This window comes from Callorhinus ursinus, unplaced genomic scaffold (assembly GCF_003265705.2).
Source record: "Callorhinus ursinus isolate GAN/ISIS: 27379988/994484 unplaced genomic scaffold, GSC_fseal_2.0 scaffold152, whole genome shotgun sequence".
Taxonomy (NCBI): Eukaryota; Metazoa; Chordata; class Mammalia; order Carnivora; family Otariidae; genus Callorhinus; species Callorhinus ursinus.
The window spans coordinates 85,218-107,097 of NW_027397214.1; the positions used below are offsets into that span (position 1 = coordinate 85,218).

The following is a 21,880-nucleotide window of genomic DNA, read 5'->3' on the forward strand; positions in this document are numbered from 1 at the left end:
ATGAGCACTGGGTGTTATATGCAAATAATGAATCATGGAACACTACATCAAAAACTAATGAAGTACTGTATGGTGACTAACATAACATAATAGTAAAAAAAAGCACACAGAATTAATTTTAATAAAATATTTTATTAACCCAGTAGTACTATTCAAAAATGGAATCAATATAAAGAAGATATTGAGATATTTTACATTCTGAGTTTTGGCTTTTGTTTGTACTAAGTCTTTGACATTTGGGGGTATTTTACATTTATACAGCATTTCATTTCAGACTATCCATAATTCAGCTGTGTGGTCGTCATTGGATTAGGCTTTAAACCTGAACTAAGTAGCAGGAATTAATGACCATCCCCCCCCCCAAAAGGTACATTCCTTCAGCTTTTAAACCATAGGTTCATTCATTCATTCATTCAGTGAATCTTGACTAGTTTATTCTATATTTCAATCCCAGTGTCCTAAGGGTTTGGATACTAAAAAGACATTGCCTGATTCTTAGTTTATGATCCTCATGAGCAGACAGCAAAGGGTAAATCTGAGATGATAGGAGGGTGAGGCTCTGTTTCTAGACCAGAGGAAGGTGGGCGTGTGTTCCAGACTTGGGGACTAGACCTTCTGGCTCTCAGATCCATCTTAAAACTGCCATCACTTAATGGTACACTTCAGTTCAGGAGTGTAGCATGTTCAGCACTCACTGATGGAACAGATCCGTGGATCTGGGAATTTGTGTTGCTTCTGCTCTCTTTTTGCTGAAGATCAGGTCTCCCACCCTTTCCTTATATCTTAAAAATCCTAAGTCTTCTAAGTTTCTAAGTTAAGTTCTTCTTCACAAGTTCTGTTTTATTTTAGAAACACTTCCAATGGATAGGGAATCATGGGGAGGCAATACCTGCTCTTAGTGCTGCTGCTTAGTGTTGTTCAGATGTCTAGTATTTCTGAACTGGCCTGGTCTTGGGGTTTGGTCATGTATTTTACAGCTATTTCAGTTGTTTACTGTTGAAAGGAGTAAATAATCTTTCTTCTTTTCATACTCAGGGAAATTACCTTTAGTTTATAGAGATGAGAATATCCTTAGACATGTTTTCCATCTCTCCCCAAGAAAATATGACTTTACCAATATAATCAGCATTTTAAATAATCTTCCTCGGTATTATTCTAATGTGCATTATGGTTTTATTCCTCTATTTTTTATTTTTATTTTAAATACTTAAGATTCATAAAAAGTTATAAAAATAGTACAGAAAGATCCTTTGTATGGTTCACCCAATATCCCACAATGATTACATTTTATATAAGTATAGTACAATTTCAAAACCAGGAAATTGACAGTAGTATATATGTAGTTCTATGCCATTTTATTACTATGTAGATTACGGCAACAACACCGTATTTAAGATGCAGAATTATTGCACCACTACAAAGTACTGCCTTGTGTGCTGTCTTTTTTTTTTTTTAAGATTTTATTTATTTATTTGTCAGAGAGAGAGCAAGCACGAGCAGGAGGAGGGGAAGAGGGAGAAGCAGGCTACCTGCTGAGCAAGGAGCCCAATGTGGGACTCGATCCCAGGACCCTGGGACCCTGACCTCAGCCGGAGGGAGAGCTTCACCAACTGAGCCACCCAGGCGCCCCTGTGTGCTGCCTTTTAATAGTCACAATAATTCCCTTCTTCCTCTACCATTCCTAATGGCAACCACTAATCTGGTTTTCCACACCTATAATTCAGTCATTTCAAGAATGTTATGTAAGTGGGGCGCCTGAGTGGCTCAGTTGTTAAGCATCTGCCTTTGGCTCAGGTCATGATCCCAGGGTCCTGGGATCAAGCCCCGCATCGGGCTCCCTGCTCAGTGGGAAGCCTGCTTCTCCCTTTCACACTCCCCCTGCTTGTGTTCCCTCTCTCGGTGTGTCTATCTCTGTCAAATAAATAAAATCTTAAAAAAAAAAAAGAAGAATGTTATGTAAGTGATATTATATAGTGTGTGAGCTTTTGAGGTTACTTTTTTCACTCAGAATAATACCTTGGAAATTCATCCAAGAAGTTGTGTCTATCAATAATTTGTTCCTTTTTAATGCCAAGTAGTATTCCATTGATATGGGTGATCCATAGTTTAACCACTTCATCTGTTGAGAGACATTTTGATCACTTCTAGTTTTTAGCTATTACAAATAAAGCTGCTGTGAGTATTTGTGTAGAGGATCTTGTGTAGATGTACATTTTCATTTCTCTGGGATAAATGCCCCGTAATGTGATTTCTGGGTCATATGACAATTCTCTGTTTAGTACTCAAAAAAATTCTCAAACTATTTATCACAACTGCCAGAACAGATTCTCATCAACATTGTATGAGTAATAGTTTCTTTGCATCTTTATCAGCATTTAGTAGTGTTATTATTTTTTAATTTTAAGCCATTCTGGTAAGTGTATATTGATATATCAGTGTAGTTTTAATTTCTATTTCCCTAATGGCTAATAGTGTTAACTTCTTTTTGTGTGCTTATTTGCCATCTTCCTTGAAATATATCTTCATGTCTTCCTATTTTCTAACTTGATTTTTAATTTTTGTACTGTTGAATTTAGAGTTCTTTATATACTCCCCAAGTTCTGACATAAGAGTAAAGTATGTGGTTTGTGAGTATTTTCTCCCAATAGTTTGTCTTTCCATCTTCTTCACAGAGTCATTCAAGAGTAAAAGATTTTAATTTTGAAGTCCAATCTATCAATATTTTTTTCTTTTATGGATTGTGCTTTTTACATTGTGTCTAAACTCTTTACCAAGGCCAAGACACTGAAAATTTTGTTTTCTTCTGAGATGTTTATAGTTTTACATTCTACGTTTAAATCTGTGGTCCACAGGGTGCCTGGGTGGCCCAGTCATTTAAGCATCTACCTTTGGCTCAGGTCATGATCCCAGGGTCCTGGGATCCAGCCCCTCATTGGTCTCCCTGCTCAGTGGGGAGCCTGCTTCTCCCTGTCCCTCTACTACTCCCCCTGCTTGTTCTCTCTCTCTCTCTCTCTCTGTCAAATAAATAAATAAATAAATAAATAAATAAATAAATAAATAAATAAATAAATAAAAATTTTTTAAAGATTTTACTTATTTATTTGACAGAGAGAGACACAGAGAGAGAGGGAACACAAGCAGGGGGAGTGGGAGAAGCGGGCTTCCTGCTGAGCAGAGACCCTGATGTGGGGCTCGATTCCAGGACCCTGGGATCATGACCTGAGCCAAAGAGACGCTTAATGACTGAGCCACCCAGGCACCCCATAAATAACATTTTTAACATAAATAAATCTGTGATCCATTTTGAGTTAATTTTTAGGTAAGATATGAGGTTTGGATCAAGGTTCATTATTTTCCTACAGTTACCCAGTTGCTTTGCACCATTTTTTAAAAATATCCTTTCTCTATTGAATTACTTTTACGGTTTTGTCAAAAGTCAGTTGACTATATACTTGTATGGATCTATTTCTGGATTTTCTATTCCACTGGTCTGTGTCTACCCCTCCACCAATACAGCACTGTCTTGATTGCAATAACTATAAGAAGTCTTAAGTTGAGTGATTCCTCCTACTTTTTCTTTTTCATAATTGTTTATATATTCTAATTTATTTGCTTTTCTGCATAATTTTAGAATTAGCTTGTGTTTATCTAAAAAAAATCTTGCCAGGATTTTGACAGAAATTGTGTCATACCTAAATATCATTTTGGAGTTAACATCTTTAGTATGTTGAATATTCCAATCCATGAATAAGGTATATCTCTCCATTAATTTAAATCATTTTTTAAATTTCTTTAATCAACATTTTCTCATTTTCTGAATACAAGTTCTACATATGCTTTCTTAGATTTATTAAGTATTTCATCATAATGAGTGGGATTATAAATGGTATTGTCTTTTAAATTTCAGTTCCATGTGTTCATTGCTGGTATTTAGAAATACAAATGAGTTTTGTATATGGATCTTGTATCCTTTGAATTTATTAAACTCACTTTCTGGTTCTGAGTTTTTCCTGTAGATCTAGATATTCTATGTGGATTGTCGTCATCTGCAAATAGGAACAGTTTTCTCAATTTTTTTATCTATATGTCTTTTATTTCCTTTTCTTACATTATGCCACTGGCTAGGACTTTCAATAGTATGTTGAATAAGAATGATGAAAGTTGATGTTCTTGCCATGTTCCTGATTTATGGGGGAAAGCATTCAGTCTTCCCATTAAATAAATGTTAGCTATAGATATTTGAAAGATGCTTTTTATCAAGTTGAGAAATTTCCTTTCCATTCCTAGTTTGCAGAGAATTTTCATCATGAATGTGTGTTGGATTTTGTTCAGTCCTTTCGCTATACTAATATATGAACGTGTCATTTTTTTCACTTTAGCCTGTTGATTGCATTGATCATTTTTGGAATCAGTCTTATTGACCTAAACCCTCCTTGATCATGGTGTATAATTCTTTTATGTATTTCTGAATTCTAATCAATAATATTTTGATAAAGCTTGTTTATGTTTATATTCATGAGGAGTAATAATCTGTTGATTTCTGTTTTTTGTTTTGTTTTGTTTTGTACTATCTTTGTTGGTTTTCTCTTAGGGTAATTCTAGCCTCATAAATGAGTGGGGAAGTATTCTTTCCTCTAGATCTGTTTTCTGGAAGAGATTATGTAGAATTGGTGTTAATTCTTTAAACATTGGTAGAATTCTCCAGTGGGACCATCTAGGTCTGGAGATTTCTTTTTTGGGGAGTTTTTTAATTGTTATAGACCTATTCAGATGATCTCTTTCATCTCAGATGAGTTTTCATATTTTGTGGTTTTGAGGAATTTGTCCATTTCTTCTCATTTGCCAAATTTATGACTGCAAAGTTGTTCATAGTATTCCCTTTTAATGGTTGGAGGATCTGTATTGTGACTCTGTTTCATTCACGATTTTGGTAATTTGAATTGTCTCTCTGATCTTTATCATTTGTAGTGGTTTGTCAATTTTATCAAACTTTTCAAAGAACCAACTTTTTGTTTCCTTGATTACCTCTGTTTTTCTGTGTTCAATTTCTGTAGTTTCTGCTCTTTATTGTATTCTTTTTTCTACTTACTTTTATTTTGGTATTTTTTCCCAAGTTTCTTAAGGTGGCAGTTCAGCTTATTGATTTGAGGGTTTTTTTCTCTTTTCTGTTACTGTTGTAGCTGTGTTCTACAACTTTCAATATATATTTCTTTTGTATTCGGTGTGTGTGTGCATGTGTGTGTGTTTAATTTCCCTTGAAACTTCTTTGATCCATGAATTATGTTGTTTAGAATCCAAGGGTTTGGAAATTTTTCTGTCATTTTTCTGTTACTGATTTCATTTTTTTTTTTTAAGATTTTATTTATTTGACAGACAGTGAGAGAGGGAACACAAGCAAGGGGAGTGTGAGAGGGAGAAGCAGGCTTCCCGCCGAGCTGGAAACCCATGACCCTGGGATCATGACCTGAGTTGAAGGCAGATGCTTAATGACTGAGCCACCCAGGTGCCCCTCAGTTACTGATTTCTAATCTGATTCCATAGTGGTCAAAAAACACATTATGTGCAATTTTTATTCTTTTAGTTTGCTGTGGCCTACACTGTGGTCTGTTTTGTTAAGTGTTCTATGGACTCTCGAATGTTTATTTGGCTTTTGCTGGATGGAGTAGTCTATGCATGTTGAATAGATCCTGATTGTTGATGGTATCCTTGAGTCCTTCTGTATCACTGCTGATTTTATTGTCTAGTTGTTTTATCAATTATTAAGAGAGGAGTGTTAAACTTTCCATCTGTAATTATGGGATTTGTCTGTTCTCCTTTCAGTTCTATCAGTTTTTCTTTCATGTGTTGCACAGTCCTATAGTTTGGTGCATACACATTTAAGATCACTATGTCTTTTTGGTAGATTGACCCTTTTATCATTTTATAAGGTCACTTTTTGTACCTGGTAATTTGCTCTGAATCCTCCTTTATTTGATATTAATATAACAACTCTTACTATCTTTTGATTTTTTGCATGGTATAACTTTTTCCTGTTTTACTTTATTTTTTTTTCTTCTTTCACATCTTTAATATTCAACAATTATGTCTCTCCTTAATATCCTTTGGCATTAAATTTAATTGACCCTGGTTGTGTCAATTAGAAGCACTTGTATTATTTATGGATTTTTTATGAATTGTCTTTATCAGGTCTGTAGAGCTTTAGGCCACTTGCTTATTCATCACCTTGTTCGTCAAATCCCCATCTTAAAATATGGGGATTTCTGAAATAGTTTTTAATACAATAAAACATCCACTCTTACTACTATATCCTGATGTAGGTGGCAAACATTTTCTGTAAAGGACCAGATAGTAAGTATTTTAGGATTTGTAGGTAACATACTGTCTGTCACCTCTTCTTCTTCTTAGCAACCTTTTATTTTTTTTATTATTATGTTACGTTAATCACCATACATTACATCATTAGTTTTTGATGTAGTGTTCCATGATTCCATGATGTAGTGTTCCATGAAACAAGTGTTCATTGTTTGTGCATAACACCCAGTACTCCACGCAGAACGTGCCCTCTTTAATACCCTTCACCAGACTAACCCATCCCCCACCCCCCTCCCCTCTAGAACTGTATTGTTAAATATAAAGTGAATTTCTTGTGTCCGGCATATGCTTGGATCATGATTCTTTATCCACTCTGCCAGTCTGTCTAATTGGTGTCTATACACCTTTATATTTCATGTAATTACTGATAGGTTAAGTCTGCCATTTTATTTTTTGTTTCCTCTCTGATTTCTGGTTTCTTTTTCTTGCCTTTCTGTATGTTACTTATACCTCTTAGAATTCCATTTTGTTTTATACATAAGTGTTTTGAGTATATCTGTATGGGACTGTTATGGTTGTTGTAAGTATTATACATACATATGTAGTCTACTACCCTTTAAGTCCCTTTCTCTCCCCCATTTATAATATAAGTGTCTTAAATATTTCCTATACATATATTAAGAATGACATAAGAAAATATTAGAGCCAGGGAAGGATGGAAGCCTAGGCTCCCTCGTTGGGCTTTTCTGTTGGGAATAGGGATGGAGCTGCAGTTTTTCCTGTGGCATTTAGCAGGTTCTTGTGTACAGGTTTTGTGAACTGCTAGGCTACCTCTTTCCTGGTTCTTTGGCATGGTTCAGGATTTTCTTGACACTATTTCTATTTTCGTTTTTGTCTGTGTCCAGTGGTGTTTCTGTGTGCTGGCTTTTCCATCACCTAGTCTAGGATACATTAGGCAAAAAGATACCTCAGGAATTTTCTACTATGTCCTCAGATTTCAAGGTCCCTAGCTGATCTATCTTCTTAGCTCCACCTTTCAGAGTTTTATGTTTGTTTTATATATAATGTCGAGAGTTTTGGCCTCTACTTTGCAGAAGGAAAAGGGGGAAGTGTTATCTATTCCATCTTGTGCTAGAACTGGAAGTACCGCTTCAATTAAATTTTAATCAAAGTATATTTCTGCTCTGTGAAAGTCACTTACTGAAGCTATAGTTGACACCAAGAAAAGTAAGAAAGCTGTTATTCTTAGGATGGTTATATTTCGTAGAAGAATAAGAGAAACATTCAAAACAATATAATGAAAAGCAGAAGAAAAATTCCCTGAGACAAGTGCCCACCAAATGATGTAGATATTTATAAACAAGAATGATCATAATCAGTTCAGGTAGGATCCAGAGAAGCTTCGGAAGGCTGGATAGGAATTAGGTAGATGGGGGTGGAGAGGTGGAAGGAGACATTTGAAGTGAAGTAAATAAAATGAGTAATATTTTTTGCCTTTCTAGGCATAAACTGAAATGACAGCTGTTCAACTGGTAATAAATGGGTGCCCCTTGGCAGGAGCAGGCAAAGCTATTTATGTATTTATTTCACAAGGTTGTCTCTCTTTCTCTCTCATGCTCAAGCCCATCCCAGAGATCAGGGTTTGTTGATCTTGGGTGAGGGAAGATGGGTATCATTGTTTTTGTTTCTAGAATTCTTAGGTGCTTGCAATGTGTATCCAGTCCTGATGTTACAGCTTTATCTCTAGTTAAATACAAAAACTGCATTTGTTTTTTAATAGCTTCATTTAATTCAGTTTAAATCCATAAACAGTTATTTAGAGTCTGCTGTGTGTTAGGGACTGTTAGGCAAAGAAGGTAGGACATTTAACATCCTTTAAAACTCCTGCCAGGTTCTAGGTATTGTGACAGATACTTTCACTTAAATTATTTCAGAGAACTAATGAATTATCATGAGACACCATTTAATACAAAGTTGGTTGTTTTAACTGCCATATAAATAGTTATAAAATTAAAAAATAGGGGCACCTGGGTGGCTCAGTTGTTAAGCGTCTGCCTTCGGCTCAGGGCATGATCCCAGGGTCCTGGGATCGAGCCCCACATCGGGCTCCCTGCTCCGCGGGAAGCCTGCTTCTCCCTCTCCCACTCCCCCTGCTTGTGTGCCCTCTATTGCTGTCTCTCTCTGTCAAAAAATAAATTAAAAATCTTTAAAAAATATTAAAGGATAACAATGATTGGAGTGGGGATAAGGACAGGTAAAGTGAGTAACTGAATTCTAAGAACTGAAAGTGAGAATCTTCTTAGAGATGAACCATTCTGTCTTAGTCTGTTTGGGCAGCTATAATAGAACACCACAGACTTATAAACAATAGTTTATAAGTTATAAATAGTTAAACTCTTTCCCACAGTTTTGGAGGTTGGGAGGTCCAAGAGTAAAGACACCGGCAGATTCAGAGTCTGGCAAGGGCCTGCCATAGACAACTATCTTCTCCTTGTGTCCTCCTGTGGTGGATGGGGCAAGAGAGCTTTCTGGGGTTTCTTTTATAAGGGCACAAATCCCATTCATGAGGGCTCCACTCTCATGACCTACTCACCTCCCAAAGTCCCCACCTCCAAATACCATCACACTGGGGGAATAGGTCTCAACATATGAAATTTGGGGGGAACACAAATAATTCATTCTCTAGCACATTCTAATCCTGCAAATGAGGAAACTGAGGCTCAGAGAAGATCAGTGACTTTTTTAAGGTTATAGGACTTATGGAAGATCCAAAGAAAAACACAATTCCCCTGGCTCCCAGTCAGTACTATTTTCAGAAACCTCCAGAGAGAATTTATTTCTTTGAAAAGGAATCTCTAACTGCTGGTTTAGCTTATATACAAAATCCCCATCTGAAAGTGTCTTTACCCAGTACAATGGATAGAACCTTGGCCCCGGTGAAACTCATAGGAAAAGTGCAAGCCCCTTCTTGGTTGAGGATTTGTTTTGTGTAAAGCTTTTGAACCAAAACATATCTGAAACAGCAAAATAGAATTGTATCAGGCACTCTCTTTGGAGAACACTTGGGATTATCACCCTATTAAATATTTTCTAAGCTACTTTCACAAACACCTGTGGCTAAATTAGTGGAGAAAAGATAATAATTTCAAAAAATAGGATCTTAACTTACTAGGATATTCTAAAAATCATTAATTCCACATGGTTTCTGGGAGCTGTTTTTCCCCTTCATTAACATAGAAAGTGAATCATTCTGTTTTTGTTTTATAGTGAGCAGTGTAGATACAATTACTCTTAAATTTAAATTAAGTATCTGATTATACTGAACTGAGCCAAGAAATATTGATACAGAAGTGGAAAAAAATTTATTTGGACCAGTGTGTTTATGAAATCTGTAAACACCAATAAAAACTACATTAGTAATTTTCTAATTATTTCTATGTCAGATTAATTTGTCTGAAAATTATGCATACTTTTGCAAATTGAACTGGGTATGATGATTATATTATTTACAGCTCATTTTCCTTAATGATTTTGTTAGTGTTTTAATAGTTTTATTTGTGGCTATATTTCAGTTGGTGAGGGTGCTAGGAACAGACCTGAGACCCAATCTGGTTCTATTTGTGAGACATTGAACAAATCTTTTTCTTGATAACCCAGTTTTATCTGGAAAGTGAGGAAATTGAAGTAAATGCCATTGCAGATGTATTCCAATTCTGATAACCTGTTATTAAGTAAATCTAAGAAACCATAAGTTACTCATATTAAAAAGCATGCATGTTTAACCTGTGGCCTGTATGTCACATTCTTGATAGTACTCACTCTTAGAACTTCCTAAGTCTTTTTAATGCTGTGTTGGTTCTGCTATCTTCAGCCAATGTTCTTTATTTTACCTGCTAATCTTCTGAAAACCTATGATTTAAAAATTTTTTATATGATAGTTTTTTTGTTGCCTGATTTATAATTGATGCAATTTCTGTGTTTAACACTTAAAAGTCTATCTCCCTTTTTAAATGCTTTCACATTTTAAAAAGACTGGAATCTGCTATTTAAAAAAGAACTATATGATGATAAATGTAATGTATATGAGAAAGAATATATATTTCATTTCTTATGTATTAACTATGTTAGGGGAAAATAATTTTTTTCTTAAAATATATGGTAATACCTAGGTTTGGATTATGATGTATTTTTAATCATTTGAACTACCTATATTAAAAAAATGAAATCTGTCTTATTAACACTATTGTTGTTATTTTTTTTTTTTAAAGTATGACTTTGGTTTCTCTATTTTTCGGTTCCCTTTTTTATTATACCTCCCTACCCCATCTCTCTCTGCACAGGGTGGGTATTCTGCTCCCTCCTTCTCTCCTTGGCAGGGCTCCTTCCAGGGGATCCCACGGACTGTTCCGCCGCACCGCAGACAGAGTGAGTCTGTGTCTCTCACTCCTATCCTGCTCTGGCTTCCCGTTCATGGTATTTCCCTTCTGCATGACCTGTACCTCCCCCAGCACCCCATCTCCTGTCCAGAGTGACTTGCAGGCATGTGCTAAACCAGCACTCCCTGGGCTCTCTTCTCTTAATTAACCCTTCCTTTGACTGCATGTGAATAGACTTCTCCTTAGAGCCTTAGGAGAACTATCCGAAGTTAATCTCATTTTAATGCTGTTTAAACCTATTGCCAATGACCCTAGATCTACTGACATGCATCTGCCTTTAATGTATTTTCTCTTTTTGTGACCTTGAGATCTATGAATAACAAAATTTTTTTATCTAGTTACGTCAAAAACGTACACACTATTTGCAGCGATATGGACAGATGCATACTGTTTGAGGGAGCAGGCTTACTAGACCATTGCACATTTCTTTAAATATTTCCTAATCAAGAAGCATTGATTGCATTTCACTGTCATCTAAAAGCAGTCTTTTTATCTTTTTAATTTAATCATTTCAAGGGTTCTTTTTTTTAACAACTAATGTTTTTTAACAACATTTTTGTAATTCATCAGCTGCTTTACAGTACAGAAAAAATGGCTTTTGAATATGCATGGTTTACTAACATTTCTAATGATTTAGTAATTGTTTGACTTAAAAAATTTTTTGTTTACATTGAATCTGCTTTCCAAAACAGTGTTTATTATTTTATATTATGTGCTTAAATACACCTGGTAAGTTGGTTATATTTTATCTTTTTTGAAAAGTCACCCAAAAAAGCTAATATTAATGAAAAAGAGATATTAATATTGTCAATCAGTCACTTCTGTGCCTCCTGCATGAATTTACTCTGATTTTTGATTCAGACCAATTTTTTCATAAATTATCTTTATCCATGTGAAGTATCAAAGGTCCCAAAGTTTTAAGCAGTTAAAAATAAGAAATGTGATTTATTCAAATAATTCATTTTTTGAATTAGGCAAAATTATGAGGTATTGGTATGAATTTGAGACAAGGTTTGAGGTTTATTTTTTGGCTATTATGCCTCTGCTTCCCTTTTGTGTTTTTTGTTTCAAAGAAAACAGAATAATAGAAAGTCTGTATAGGCTTTTATGTCAGATTATTTCGTAGCAAGTTAATTTGTTTAGTGGGAGCAATGAGAAGAGGGATTCTTCCTCCTCCTCTTCCTTTCCCATCCCCTGCCACCTCTGTACGCCTCCTTTTTACTTCTCTTGTCTTCAAGTACTTCCTGTTCCTTTCTCCTAGCACATAAAAAATTACTTTAAAATGCTAGTGAACTAATCTGACTTTCAAAGGGCAGCTATAACATGATAATATATTTTTAGGCTTATAGCTAGTAAATGGCATGGTTTGACAGATTTACCCCAGATTAACATCCCTGCCTTGAATTTACTGTAGCTCCCTTTTAGTTCCTGCCCTCTTTCCCTACCATTCTTCTCCCTCATTCTCCTTCCCTTCAGCTAGCTGTAATGTGGAATTGAAGTTTAAGGTTAATTATTCCATATTGCAAACAAAGATTTATGTTTATTTTTAAAACATGTTTCTCAGAAACACTCATTTCACTAGTTTCCTATTTGTATAGCTTTAGAACTTTCTTGTCTCTCCCTTGAGTCATTGGCCCTCCATTTTTAAATGTTTCTTCCTTCTTTCCTCTTGGGTTAGAGCTGCCTTGTTCATTTCCCAACTATGAAGGAGCACTGTCCTGCAACACTATCAAGATCTGTCTTTCTGGCTTTTGTAGATCAAACCTTCCTTATCCTCATCTTCACAGTAGTAAGGAGAAAGTTTTGGTTCTGTAGAGTTTGGATGTGTTAGCCACCTATCAGAAGGTAATACATATTGGAGTCTTTTCTTGAGTAAGTTCTCACGGCTTATGTAGCTAAGAGAACTGGCCCTGGAATTTGATCTTGGAGACTTGTAGGACCCTGTTTGTGGAAAGTGATAATCAGATGACTTGTTCATGGCTTTTTGATACCTCTTACTGAGTGGGGAAAGTTCCTTTAGAGGAAAAATATGTTCTAAACTACACTATTTTGGATTTACCCAGAGAACAGCTAAAGCAGCTTACTAATAAAATTATTATTATTTTAATTTTTAAAGAATATTTTAAATTTCTCTAAAATATAGAATTTTTATAGAATATAAAATATAGAATTATATATATTATATATAAATTATCTAAAATACAGAATTTTAATTTTTTTAAAGAATATTTTGAATTTTTCTAAAATATAGAAAAGGGGCGCCTGGGTGGCTCAGTCGGTTTAACATCTGCCTTTGGCTCAGGTCATGATCCCAGGGTTCTGGGATCGAGTCCCACATCTGGCTCCCTGCTCAGTGGGGAGTCTGCTTCTTCCTCTCCCTCTGGCCCTCCCCCTGCTTGTGTGCGCACGCACTTGCGCTTTCTCTTTCTCTCAAATAAATAAATACAATCTTTTAAAAATATAGAGAGAAGAAAGGTATGGAGTCCAGTGGTTTTCATAGGGTTTTGGAATAGATCTCCCCCTACCTACACTAAACTTATATTTAGTGAAATAATATTTGTCTCCGTGTTTAGTTAGTATATGATTCCTAGGGCTGAGTTTTGGAGAGGTTAATTCTGTAAGTGATAGTAGATAGTTGAGAGAGTTCTCCCTTATTATAATCTGTTTCATTAATAAGTTCTTTTTGAGGCCCTCTTGAACATCAACATAAGTGAACTGACTTTTCTTCTAAATGCAGAAGTCAAGCAGGCTTTAGTAAGGGCAGTCTGGTTTTGTTTTTGTTTTTAATTTATAGGAATAGTAGACCTTCCAGCCTAATGAGAGCCTGTTCTGGTTATGTGGAGAGTGAAATAATTAACGTTTACAGGGAATGCTTAGCTCTCGTCACTCAGGAAAGCTGCATTGGCCAAGGATGTTCTTGCTGAATTTAAGAATAACTCTAGAAAAATGGAGAAAAAAGGAAAATCCTGGTCTTTATATATTTTTCTCTTTCTCAGGGAATTTTGACTTCCATTTCTTTTCTTGAATATATTACTAGTCTCAACTTGATAATGCTTGTCCTTCCAATTTCAAATTAAATTTTTCTCTAGGTTAGTAGAAAATAATCTACCTTTGGACGTAGAAGGGGTCTTCTTGTTGTTGACTTAACTAACATTAGTTTAGTCTTTTTGATTTCCAACTGTATAAAATTAGAAATGATAAATAACCTACTTCGTAGTTGGAAAATTTAATAAAAATAATTGCTTTTGGCAAGTAAAAAGCCCTAATGGTAATCTGAAGTAGCACTTCTTGCCAGAGCATATACTTTTAGGAATACTTGACTTTTCAAAAAGTATGTTTTGAAGTAATAGTTTTATTTTGAAGTAATTTTTTGTCATGCCTAAAAAGACTATTAAATTTGCTCTTTAACACCTTGATTGGAAGAATTTAGAAATCTTATCAATCTTTACCTTTATCTTTAATGTGCAGTAACTTCAGTGAGACAAAAATTGTTTTTAAACAACAAAAATAAGACAAGTGCATCTACCTATGTCTTAATAGCTCAGCAGTTTCTTGTAGCATTAGTATTGCCTGATTTCTAAATTTATATTATAATAACTGTTCCACCCAGAATTACATTAAGAATGATGATTACATTGTCTTATGTCCTCCTCCACCTCTTACAACCCTCAGAGGATATTTTACAAACATTTTTGACAAATGACACTTAAAATTCATTTTATATCACAACCCAGTATGTATTTACTAAACGAAACTATGTACTTAACAGCCCAGCACACATATGAGTGTATTTAAAATTCAGATAAAAGTTGAATGAAATAGTACTTTCTCTTAGAACATATAATACTCTCATATTTTCTTCTTAATTTTTTGTTTTGCTTTTTTTCACATAGTATCATTATATGAACATTTTTGATATAGTACATATTTCTTGAAAGCATCATTTTAGTGGGTACATGATAATACATTATTATGTGGCTGTACTATAATTAATCTTTTCCTATTGTTGGGCATTGATGTTGTTTACATTTTTCCCTGTTAAATAGAGGTACGCTTGCAATGACGTTTATCCTTGTGTACAGATCAGTATCACCATCTCTCTTAGGTAGATTACTAGAAGGATGTTGCTTAATCAAAGGGTGTGTGCACTTTCTAAAAACACTTGATGTGTATTGTTGAAATGCCAAACATCTTCATAAGGTATACGTTAATGTAGCTCAATCTGATTGGTTCCACCATGTGACTGTAATCAATTTTATATGTAAGGGTAGCATTAGCTTCAGTGCTTTACTGAGAAATTAGCTCTGGGAGTGACTTTTCATAAAAATAAAATATTTTCGGTGAAATGGAAACTAGGGTAACTCAGTAAAAACAACAAATAATACAGAATATGACACTCTGTCCATTTTTGTAGCTAATTTCAAGGCTGTTTACTTTAGTCATTGGTTAATTGACTAGAAATGTGCATTAAACTCATGGTCCAGGAGGCTGTCCCATAAACTAGTTTCTCTGGGCACTTTGTAATTATGAGAAACACAGCAATTGCTGTTTTCTGCATAAGACTTTTATGACAACCGGCTCTGTAGATTGCGGAACTGTTTTGTTAGCCATATTTGTTGTACCATAACGCCTGCAGTATCGTATTCGGGATAAATATACCATGCATATTGGTCACCGCAATGGAATGGTACTATTATGATGTTTAGTTTGTTTTCTGAACTACTCTGAATCCCAGAGGTTAAATGCTAATGGGTTCTGTGTCTTAGAGATAAAGACCTATGAAAATTAAGTATTCACACTGTGCTTGGGTCGTAAGTGCTTATTATTTAAGTCAATATTAATCAGTTTGATAGTTTTTAAAGAAGTTAACTGATCAACTTAGAAAGCCATTGAACTCCTTATTTCAGAATTTGTTTATATATAATTTCTGTTTATCAATCAGTTATCGTCTCTAAATTCTCTGAGATCTAGAGGCATCATTCTGAGATCTAGAGGAATAAGAGCATTCCTGGTTCCCAGAAAACTTTGGAAGTTGTGATTGGTTTCATGTGAATTACAGAGCAAAATTCTTTGAATCTAGTTATACTAGGGATCTAGTCATATCTTCTATCTTATAGTGATGTGTGGAGCCTCGCTTATAATTTAGAACATCATATTTAAGACAGACACATACATGAAGATCAGATAATACTTTAATTGGTCTTTAATGCAGCAGTAGTAATAAAGGTAAACTAATATTGAATTGTATTTAGTTTATAATGTACAAGGCTTTCTGAAATTATTAGAGAAATAATTTCTACTTGCTTTATAAGGGATTACATGTGGCTAAACCTTTTTTAGATCTTTGGAGTATGACTACTGTGTAAAAACCCTTTCAATATTTTATTTGGTAAGATTCTTCAAATGATTCCTTTTAAGTGTGAGAAGTTTTACATATACTATTCTGTGGTTATGAATATTTATATTAACTTGCAAACCTCTTTAGCAAGAAAGTATAAATTTATTAAAAATGTTTTCATTTTACATAAATATACTAAATAAAATAATACTGCCTAGAAAAACACAACAAAAGCTAAGCAAATACTGTTGGCTGCTATACCCAGTCATGGCAATTCCTTGGTGTTGTGTGTGGTCTCTGACACCATTGTCCTGTCTTTTTCTTGTCTCTGCTCTCCCATTATGCCATTGGCAAGGAGTTGAGAAGTTAGTCCATTACTTCTCTGACAAAGCGTGGTACAGTACAATTTCAGATTTTTTCCTACCACCTTCCTCATAGTCACTTTCTGTTTTTGTTTTTTTTCCAGTTTGCATGATGCATGTCAGAGCCTGCATGAAAATACAGGCATGTTACAGATGGCTCCATTTCCATCTTCCTTTTAGCCTTTAAAATGTATTTAATAATAATAAACTTATATGTACCAAGAAAATAATTTTAAGTAATTCCTGTGACTGCTATGCAGTAGCATTATTATGCTTTAGAACATTTCCTGCTTTCTACCTTACACACCTAGACATATTTTTCTCAGTCATGATTTGATGTTTCTAGCTGGCATCTTCTCGTTGGTAACTCTAGAACAAAATGTTTACAGAAACTGCTATGAGTTTTTTCTTATGCTAATTCTAGAAATCTTTGAAATGGCAGGAAACAGTGAAGGTGAAGTTTTTCTCAGTGATGAGTGCTATTTTGCCTTTCCTTGTGTTCGGTGTATTTCCTCCAGTAGGTCACTTGGAACCATTTTTTTTCTCCCAAAATACTGCTGCATAGTGTGGCTTGAGTTTGGTGTCTGAGACTTAGCTTGTGTAGGATAGATCAGCTGAGAAAGACATAGGATATTATCCAGGAAAGTTAGTACCTGAATGTTGGTATTGAATTTGCCTATTAACTTTTTAAAATAATCATCCTGCTATACTGCATATTCTGAAAGTCTGTGAACTCATTGGAATTACCCAAATAACACAGAATAATAAAATTTTAGTGCTGCATTTTAAATTCTCTGTCAGTTCAAATTCTGGCTTTACCATTTGCTAAAGTATGTGAATTTCAATATATTACTTAATTTCTTTTAACCTCTGTTTACTCATCTACAAAAATAAGACAGTACTTTCCACTGAGGCTCTTATGATAATTAGAGATCATGCATGCAAGCTTAGTGTTTGGCTATTTACTCTTGGGAGAAGAGAAATGCTGTTCTCTCAGAGCCCAGAATATCATTTCTCAAGTATTTATAATGTGTCAGGCACTATATTAAGCACTTTGGTCTGCATGTTATCATTTATTATTTACAACAATTCAGTGAGGTGTAAATACTGTTATTATCATCATTTTATAAATTATGAAATTCCTTTTTTTAAGATTTTATATTATTTATCTATTTGAGAGAGAGAGATAGCGAGAGGGGGCACCAGCAGGCTCCCTGCGGATGTGAGGCTTGATCCCAGGACCCTTCCATCTCAGAGTAGTAAGATGATTTACCCAGTATCTCACCAATAATAAGTGATGGAGTCAAAACTAAACCCAGATCAGTCTGATTCCAAAAGCTGAGTGATTCAATATTGTATTGTACTAGCTCCTCCATATAGCCATATATAAATTCTTTCTATACTTTAAAGTGCCTTGCATGTCCTAGCTCTGTTTTATTTTCAGGAAGGTACTTAAGGAACCTTGACTTCTATATCATATCAGATATGCCTGCTATGGATTTAAAACACTTAGATATAACTGACATTACTGAAATACTTACTTGAAGCCTAGAAAGCTCTTATTCTATAGCAACTAGTTTATTATACTGCTATAAAACTTGCCCCCTTTTTTCAAAACCCAGTTACAAAAGGACCATGGGTTGAATTCATCATTCTCACACCTTTTAATAATCATAGGTGACATTTATTGAGCACTTTTGATGACTAGGAGGTCCTATGCTACATGTTTTACATGTATAATCATATTTAATTATTAGGATTAGAAATAGAAAATAGTTTAATGTTTGTTAAGACAGTTTTCCAACTTATTTCATCCAGAAATGTCAATCTCCAGGTAAAAAATATTTGTAGCTTAGGTAGTAGGTCATGGGAGGTGCTGTGTTCTAGTTAACGTATAATTCTTCCTGCTGCCCTTCTAAGCATTAATCATTATGCTAACCCCAAATTTATTTAGAGAAGACTTTTTTTTTCCTAAGATTTCTTTTTCATCAGTGTTTTTTTTGTAAACTTGTTTTTATTTGGTTATTAGTGCTGTATCACTGACCTAATAGGGAAGTATCATTTTGATTATTTATTACCAAAGAAGCAATTTTGGAATATACCACTTACTAATTTCATTTATTTATTAATTTATCTAGAAAATATATATTTAATCCTGACTGTGTGCCAAATACTAGGCATACCAACTACAACAACAAATAAAGCATGGTACACTCCTGTAAGGAGCCCATGTCTCTGGTTATCTTTGTAAGCAGCCCAAAATAGACATTTAAGATTATCTTTTTTTTTTTTTTTTTAGATTTTATTTATTTATTTGAGAGAGAGAGAATGAGAGATAGAGAGCACGAGAGGGAGGAGGGTGAGAAGGAGAAGCAGACTCTCTGCCAAGCAGGGAGCCCGATGTGGGACTCGATCCCGGAACTCCAGGATCATGACCTGAGCCGAAGGCAGTCGCTTAACCAACTGAGCCACCCAGGCGCCCTCAGATTATCTTTGAAGATCCTACCAATCCCCTGCACAGTTACCCAGTGTGCCTCTGGCTCTCTTGACCTTGATACCTGTAACTATTTTTCTGAGAATTCTCAGAATGGTGTGCTGAGGTATTTTTATCTAACTAAAGTAAGACATGAAATCACTGAGTCTAGTTAGAAGTACTTAGTTCTTCAAATCTGGGGATGTGTCCACATTTTGAAGCTTCAGTAACCAACCATTCTGTAAGTTGCAAGGATGGAGTACTAAAGCTCTACTTATTTGTGACTACAGGATATTTCCAGAAGTCTGCCCCACCCCCCAGTAGGTGGTGGGATTCCTTTTGCCCTCTGAGTCTTTTGGGCTGCTGAGGCTATGAAATGAATGGCCTGGTGGGCAACTTTTTTGGATATAGATTAGTACTTCATCATCCATCTCCAAAGCAAGAAACCTGTAACTAACTCATCTTGAATTCCTTCCAAACAGCTGCTTACCTAATCACCGTTAAAAAAAATCTCTTTCAGTCCTTTCCAGTTTTTCTTTCAGTATATTAATTTTAGACCGTTATAATTTATCACCTGGGTTATTAGCAATAGCATACTGCCTGGCTGTTCTGCTCATAATCACCCTTCCTGTACGTTCCTCACTAATTCCACCAAAATAACATTGTAAAATACACATTGGATCTTAGGATTCCTCTGTTTAAAATTTATCTGCCATCATCTGTTGCATAAAGTCGAACCACTTAGCCTGATATGAGTTTATTTATGAGCTGGCCCTTTGCCTATGCTTTCCCACCAACACTGTGATCTCCAAATTCAGTCTAACAGTTTGAAGTTACTAGAACATACCATATTCTTTTTTTTGCCTTTGTGCTTAGCATGTACTGGTGCTCTACCCCGAATGTTCTTCCCTTCTTGTCTACTTGGCAAACTCTTAACTCATCTTAAAACTCAGTTCAGATGTTTGTGATTCTTGGATGCCTTCTATGACCTCTACAATCAGGCATATTTTTTCTTTTTGTTCTCATATGTTGTTATGCTTGAGACATGGTTCGTCATTTATTTACGTATCTCCCTCACTAGGTCTCTAGGTTCCATAGGAACAGCATTGTAAATCAGCTCCATATTTTTCTATACCTAGTAAAATGCATGATATCTTGAAGACCTTTAAAAAAAAATGAATGGTCTTTGATGTTCCTTCCTATTAGTCTTATTATTGGTGAGAATATGGAGTCTTTTTTATTTATTTCTTTAGAATTCATTCTAAAGGTGTCTGAGGGCATAGAAGCAGTAATAAATGTGGGCAGGAAGAATTGTTAATATCTTGCCTTTTGTTAATAAAGTTGAGTGCTTAGAATTTGGAGGAAATAGTGCTGCAAGCAACAAGCTATCCAAACCCATCTTTGCTTTGTTTACTAGAGGTTAAGAGGCAGCTTGTTGTTTAACTCGCCAGCAGGTAACTAATGACAAGTCAGTCCTTCATGGGCAACCAATTCTACACAGTCATCCACCTTTAGGAGAGATCATTTTCTTGGTCCTCACTACTGTAGTCATTTCTTCATCTTCTTTGAGAGACTTTTTTCTTATGGTAATGGAATTGATTTCAAAACTAGTTTCCAAATAAATAATAAAACAGGACATTTATTTGGGCATAGGGAAATTAGCTCACACCACTAAAATTAACTTTTAATAAAAATGCAAAATCTGCATTATTTATAAAGCACTTAGAAACCACTAATTTATTCACTGTAGTTAAGTGATTGGCATCTTTTATATAATTGTTCAACCTAACTCCTCTCAGAAGACTCAAAATTTTACTATTTTTAAAAACCTGATTATGGGGTGCCTGGGTGGCTCAGGCGGCGGTTGAGTGTCTGCCTTCGGCTCAGGTCATCATCCCAGGATCCTGGGATCAAGCCCCGTCAGGCTCTCTGCTCAGTGGGGAGTCTGCTTACCCCTCTGCCTCTGCCTACCACTCCCCCTGAGTGTGCTCTCTCCCCTTCTCAAATAAATAAAATCTTTAAAAAATAAAAAAATTAAAACCTGATTATTTCCTAATTCTTTAATATTTGATACGGAACTTTATTGCATTTAATACATGCAGCACATCTTCCTGCTGTCCTTCCATTTAGTTCTCAGATAAGCAGGAGTCAGTTGGGTAATAAAAGGACAGTAGTCACCCCAGCCTTATCCACAGTTTTGCTTTCTGTGGTTTCAGTTACCTGCTGTTGACTGCCACGTGGAAGCAGATGATTGTCTTTCTGACATGTTGTCAGAGGATCAATAGTAGTCTTAATGCTGTGTCACAACTCCTACATCATTCACCTCATTATGTAGATCTTTTATCATCTCACATCACAAGAAGAAGGGTGAACACAGTACAATAAGATATTTTGAGAGAGACCACATTCACATAACTTTTATTACAGTTATTGTTATAATTGTTCTCTTTTATTATTAGTAATTGTTGTTAATCTCTTATTGTGCCCAATTTATAAATTAAACTTTATCATGGGTATGTACATATAGGGAAAAACAGTAAATATAGGGTTCATTACTGTCTGCGGTTTCAGGCATCCACTGGAGATTTTGGAACATAATCCTGCAGATAAGGGGGGCTACTATAATCAATGCAAATGGATAATTTATCTACAGTTCACAGTGCCCCTTTTCTGGAGGTTTGGTTATCTTGATGATAAGTTTATTAATTAGGAAATCATACCTTTTTATGCTTTGATAGCACGTGTTGATAACTTTTTTTCTTACTAGCAATAGGAATATTACAATAAAGTCATTTTAAATTGTTATATTTTCAAAGGTCTTAAGTTGTTTTATGATTTTTTTTATTCAAGATTAGAGTCTCTTTTGATATTTTTGAAGGTTTTGAAAAGATAGGAAAGGGGAAAGTAAATCCCCATTTCAATCAGCCATTTGGTGCTGCACCTTTCCCTTTGGTTGCTT

General features: G+C 35.0%; 1 protein-coding gene across 5 annotated transcripts in view; it reads left to right on the forward strand.

Annotated features, from left to right (window-relative positions):
- Positions 1-21,880, forward strand: part of LOC141371974 (serine-rich coiled-coil domain-containing protein 2) — a 104,278-nt gene that overhangs the window by 79,248 nt on the left and 3,150 nt on the right. The window contains exon 7 of one of the 5 annotated variants that reach the window (XM_073890426.1): positions 10,653-10,737. The exons of the other annotated variants lie outside the window; for them this stretch is intronic. Within the exon in view, the coding sequence (XP_073746527.1) occupies positions 10,653-10,737 (85 nt within the window). The remainder of the gene's footprint in view (positions 1-10,652; positions 10,738-21,880) is intronic. 5 annotated transcript variants of the gene reach the window in all.